Source organism: Choristoneura fumiferana, chromosome 20 (assembly GCF_025370935.1).
Source record: "Choristoneura fumiferana chromosome 20, NRCan_CFum_1, whole genome shotgun sequence".
Taxonomy (NCBI): domain Eukaryota; kingdom Metazoa; phylum Arthropoda; class Insecta; order Lepidoptera; family Tortricidae; genus Choristoneura; species Choristoneura fumiferana.
This window is the reverse complement of record NC_133491.1, coordinates 14,675,218-14,680,751: the sequence shown is the minus strand read 5'-3', so window position 1 is coordinate 14,680,751 and position 5,534 is coordinate 14,675,218. Positions and strand designations below refer to the sequence as shown.

Sequence of the window (5,534 nt, the reverse complement as noted above, 5' to 3'; positions counted from 1 at the left end):
TGAAGGTGCGGCGCTCATGTAGCCGCTCAACGCTTGTTTCCAGCTTCAAATCTGGTCACGTGACATATAGCGACAAAGCTGAAAATGTTAAGCTTTATCGCTGGAAAAAAAACCTCTGTAATTTTGGAAAAAACTATTAGGTATTTTAGTTTGCATTCACTCCAATTTCTTTTATTTGTACCACTGCCACGGTTGCAACTAAAGGAGCTTAAGAAATCAGCTTCCAAGACGAAGGTCATTCTTTCATCTTGACGCTACTGTTCGACGCAGCGATTTGACTACTTTTTTGAATCGCGGGAAATTCAAAATAGGGGACTAGATTTATCGCTGCAAACGAGCGTTGAGAGGCTGAATGTGGCAGTCCCTTTTTATAAAAAAAACGTCAATCAAATTCTGACAGTGACAGCTGGTTCTGTCTGTTCTGTCAAACTCTGCTTCAACCTCTGCTTGCTCTGGGACACTTGCTTGCGTAAACTATCGAAAATTTAAATTATATCGTAGTTATAAGCCTAAGTTTAACACTATGGAGTGTATAAACAAATTAGAGAAAGAAATAGTGGACTTGCGAAAAATCCTAGTGGAAAAAGAAAACGAATTGTACGAGTTGAAAAAGAAATGGGTATCGGTATGTATTGTTTTGATTTTCAAGGCTTCCAGTCAGTTGTTATTGTAATACCACTAATGTATCATAACAGCTTGTTATATCATTGTAGCCGGTTCCGTACTGCATTGTATTTGTGGTTCAGTTGGATCGTGTGTAACCTCTGCCTAATAAATGAAAAATAGTCAAAATCAATAGAACTGTTTGAATGTTTCTTGCAACAGCATAGAAACCTGTCTATTTAACAAGATGAAGTAACCATATTTTTTTATTTTTATGGACTTCAAACTTTTTTTTTTCTAGCTACTTGACTAACAATAATTTTTTTATTTTTTATTTACAGAAACCCCATCTAGAGTCTCAGTTACATGTCAATTCGGATGGTTTTCAGAATCAAACCAAAGTGGACAGACTACCTAAATGGGCCATTGAGAGGTGAGCACAACTATATTTTTACTAATAAATAATTTTAAAACATATAAAAAATGTTTACTTAAACATTTGTTTTGTTTTATACATTTACTTTATGAATTGTTGTTTTGTTGGATTGTCATTCAATCTCTCTCTTCTCAGTGTTTGTCTTGCGCAGTGCCTTAGTGCTTAACTGTTAAACTGTGTAAGTTTCTTTGAAATAAATAAATAAATATTTTTAATAAATTTTGAATAAATAGCTATGTGAGTTGTGATACAGTTTTGTTTTAAAAAAATTACTTGCTGTCACATTTTCTGTAGCGCATTCTTTTCGGCAATAATAGTCTTTCCATATATTCGTAGTATAAATAAAAGTGGCATTTAAAGCAGAACTTTGCATACTACTTAGAGAATAGAAAGTAGGTACATCTAATTCGTTTCCTAGGTAAAAATATATTATCCATCATGTTTATCTTTTGTTAATGCATTCATTGCCACCGACGCATCTATGCGTCACTGTGACTCACCTTGTGCCGCTGTCATAACTATTCAAACATTTTGAACGCACATGTGCGTCAGTGGCACCTGTGGCCAGTCAAGTCAAGTCAGGTGGAAGTGAATGCGTTAATCAAACAAAAAATAACAAAGACATTGCGTCAAAATTCAGGAGTTATCTGTGACGTCAAGCCGTGCAAAATAGTGTCGCACAGCGTGACACCATGTGGAACGATGATGAAGATATAGCCAGAATCAGAATCAAAATCAGAATATTTTATTAGTTAATTAAGGAACTGGCTGTATCTTCATAATTTCTGTTAATTTTTTTTTTCTAATTTTTTAGAGGCTTAAGTGTACTTGTGTGACTATGCCAGCCTCATTGAAAGACTCGATGTCCACATTCATCAAACACTCCTATTGCGATGTCCAGATTATCTGGCTACAAAGGAGTGCTTGATGAACCTGTAAATTCGTACATACTGCATCTTCCGATACCGGACAACTCAAAATAATATTCACTGCACCTTTGAATAGGTTCAAATCACTCAAATACCTATCACGGCTATCCTTAGTCAATATACACTCCACCAAAAAATTTTACTAAGTACTCAATCTTATTACAATCCATGCAATTTTTGTCAACAACAGAATCAATACATGTCCAATATTTTATGATAATCCAATTAAGAGATACATGCAAGAGGATGGCCATAGTTAGTAAGTTTTTTCGCCTGACGTAGAAACAGAGTATAACTATCAAAGTTGTTTGTGGAACTTACCCATTACTCCCAATGTCAACAGATACAGTCGTCAGATCCTTCTGCCGGAGATAGGAGTGGAAGGGCAAGTGAAGCTCTGTGCCGCCAGGGTGCTCGTAGTTGGAGCGGGAGGCCTGGGCTGTCCTGCTGCTGTCTACTTGGCTGGGGCTGGCGTTGGTAAGTCTATAATGGCCCAATAACGGCTATGACTATGATATACTGTTCTATTGAATAATGCAATTTTTGTACTTCGTATTTTAATATTTATTTTTGATAGAAGAAATAAAATTATTTGTGACCTTAAACTAAATCAAGTAAAACAATGGATCTAGTGTCTTTAACCTTTAGGGGTTGCATTTCCACCAGAGATGTGCGAGGAATGTTTGTCATGAACCAATACCCCAATGGTGAATGTCTAAGAAATTTAGAAATGCTGGAAACTTTTTATATCAATAAGAATAAACTTTCTAATTAACATAAAACAATAGCAGATTTTTAATTAAAATAATTTACCGCCAAATTACGACAGTCCGGTCGGTTACGGGTTGTTCCATAGTCCAGAATGAAAAACATTAAAAAAGAATTTATGTGTCTTTGACTCGATCGTTGTGACAGGTGACACTCTTTAATACTGGCTTGGATAATACCGACATGGAAATACCAACCCTGTTTTTCAGCTACACATCCATAGAAGCTCAAGTCAGTTACCTCTCACGGCTATCCTTAGTCAATACACACCCACCAAAAAAATGAACTAATTCCTCAATCTTATTACGGCACTTGTTTTAGAATTTTTCATATTGGAACATGAACGCTACTGCACTGAAACCCCAAACAACTAAGGAAAGGTTACCGGCGTTGCCCCCAGCGTAGGTACCCTAGATTTAATTTACACTATAATTTATCTATTTTTTGTACAGGTGAGATAGGTTTAGTGGACTATGATACAGTGGATCTGACAAACATACACCGCCAGTTCCTGCACACAGAGAACGACCAGCACCAAAGCAAAGTGCAATCTGCAGCTGATGCGCTCAGGAGGTACGCGATATGCACATTTGTAAAGCCCAATTTACACAGTGAGAGGAGCGGATTCTGTACGGACTCAGTTTAACGTACAATTATCTTTTTTTTTATTCGACTGGATGGCAAACGAGCAAGTGGGTCTCCTGATGGTAAGAGATCACCACCGCCCATAAACATCTGCAACACCAGGGGTATTGCAGATGCGTTGCCAACCTAGAGGCCTAAGATGGGATACCTTAAGTTCCAGTAATTTCACCGGCTGTCTTACTCTCCACGCCGAAACACAACAGTGCAAGCACTGCTGCTTCACGGCAGGATTAGCGAGCAAGATGGTGGTAGCAATCCGGGCTGACCTTGCAAAAGGTCCTACCACCTGAAAAGTACTTACACTAAACCTCTATGTAGTTGGACTAGTTGGTTGATGTAAGTAAAACTATCATTAATAAGTCCGCTATCGTTAATCAGTAGTCAGTCATTTATTTTCTCAAATATGGTACAAAAAAGATGGTTTACTTACAATTTATAGTGCAACATGTTTTGTCAGAAAGACCCCACCCGCACCCGTGGACCACCTGTCAACACCGAGTGGACGCTGGCTGGCTGTTTTGCCCGGGTGGCTCTAATGAGCTGTGACCTTAAACGCTGAAATATCCTTAATCTTTGTCCACAGAATAAACTCGAATATAACAATAAACCAACACAACGTGCAGCTGGACTCGAGCAACGCTCTCGGCATAGTGAACAAATACGACGTGGTGTTGGACTGTACCGACAACGTGCCCACGAGGTACTTACTCAACGACGCCTGCGTACTAACCAAGGTATCTGACCTACTCACTAAATCATTCTGTCGCTATCTGGTCGACTCACTATCATTGTGTCAATATTTAGTAGTAGAGTGCACACAAGTAGAATGTTCACTAGTACAATATGCACTAGTAAGAAGACTGTTCACTAGTGCCCTCTTCACTAGTAAATTGCTACCATCTTGCTCGCTAATCCTGCCGTGAAGCAGCAGTTCTTGCACTGTTGTGTATCGGCGTGGAGAGTAAGACAGCCGGTGAAATTACTGGAACTTAAGGTATCCCATCTTAGGCCTAAGCTCTAGGTTGGCAACGCATCTGCAATACCCCTGGTGTTGCAGATGTTTATGGGCGGTGGTGATCTCTTACCATCAGGAGACTCACTTGCTCGTTTGCCATCCAGTCGAATAAAAAAAAAGATAAATTGTACTCTAGCGCACTGTTCACTAGTACATTGTTCACTATTACGATGTTTACTTGTGTACTGTTTGCTAGTGCAATGTTCACTGACTACTATTCACTAATTCTAGTCACATAATAATGTCACATTGTGTCACTATCTGATCGACTCACAATGCCCTCACTATACGATAAAGTTAACTATCCTATACTCACTTCATAATCTCAAAGTTTCACTATCTCATACACTCAATAATTTTCTGTTACAGTTGCCCCTTATATCCGGGAGTGCCTTAAAAATGGAGGGACAGCTTACTGTGTACGGGTATCGGGACTCTAATCCAGTTGAAAAGGTACACTTAGATACTATACACATAAACAAGAACATTAGAAATTTTGTGTGCATTTCTATTTACAATAGACGTCGGCATTTTATCCGTTGAAAATAATTCCAATCCGCATTGGCGATCCTTTACTACAAATAGCGAATCTACTGTGTTAAAAAGTTAGTAGCTGGTGATGTACTCGCAAATCGTTAAATAACTTTGTACATCTGTTTTAAAATGATATTATAGTTTCTTGAGTTTCTTGCCGGATTCTTCTCAACAGTGGTTTTTCCGAACCGGTGCTGGTGGATTTTTTGACATTCATAAGTGCTTGTTATAGCCTAAATTGATTAATGAACTAAAATAATTCCTTGCTCACCCGCGACCTTACGATAGCTTAAGCTTATGCAAAATATGCGTGTTCATTGCAGTTCCTCCACCTCCACACTGTAAGAACACACACAAATCACACAAACCCATCTATCACCACCACCACACTACACTGACGCGTTTCGAACTCAAACAGAGCTCATCTTCAGAGTGACCACAACCGTACACCATGCTACCAGTTGTTAGACTAACGAACCACAACCACCGTTTTAACTTGTCACTGTAACTCCCCAAGTACCCCCATACGTTTTATGAACAAAACAAAACTACCCACAAATTATTAATAATTTTTTTAACCGTCCTTCAAAAACTACCTTGATTT

The 5,534-nt window shown here is 38.5% G+C and overlaps 1 protein-coding gene across 1 annotated transcript; it reads left to right on the top strand.

The window, feature by feature from the left end:
- Window positions 1–445: 445 nt before the first annotated feature.
- On the top strand, window positions 446–4,939 carry LOC141439432 (adenylyltransferase and sulfurtransferase MOCS3-like). The gene is made up of 6 exons (XM_074103717.1): window positions 446–625; window positions 945–1,036; window positions 2,312–2,445; window positions 3,189–3,309; window positions 3,965–4,115; window positions 4,766–4,939. Exons 1-6 carry the CDS (start codon window positions 524–526, stop codon window positions 4,937–4,939), a joined length of 774 nt encoding a protein of 257 aa, XP_073959818.1. The 5' UTR covers window positions 446–523.
- Window positions 4,940–5,534: the final 595 nt, after the last annotated feature.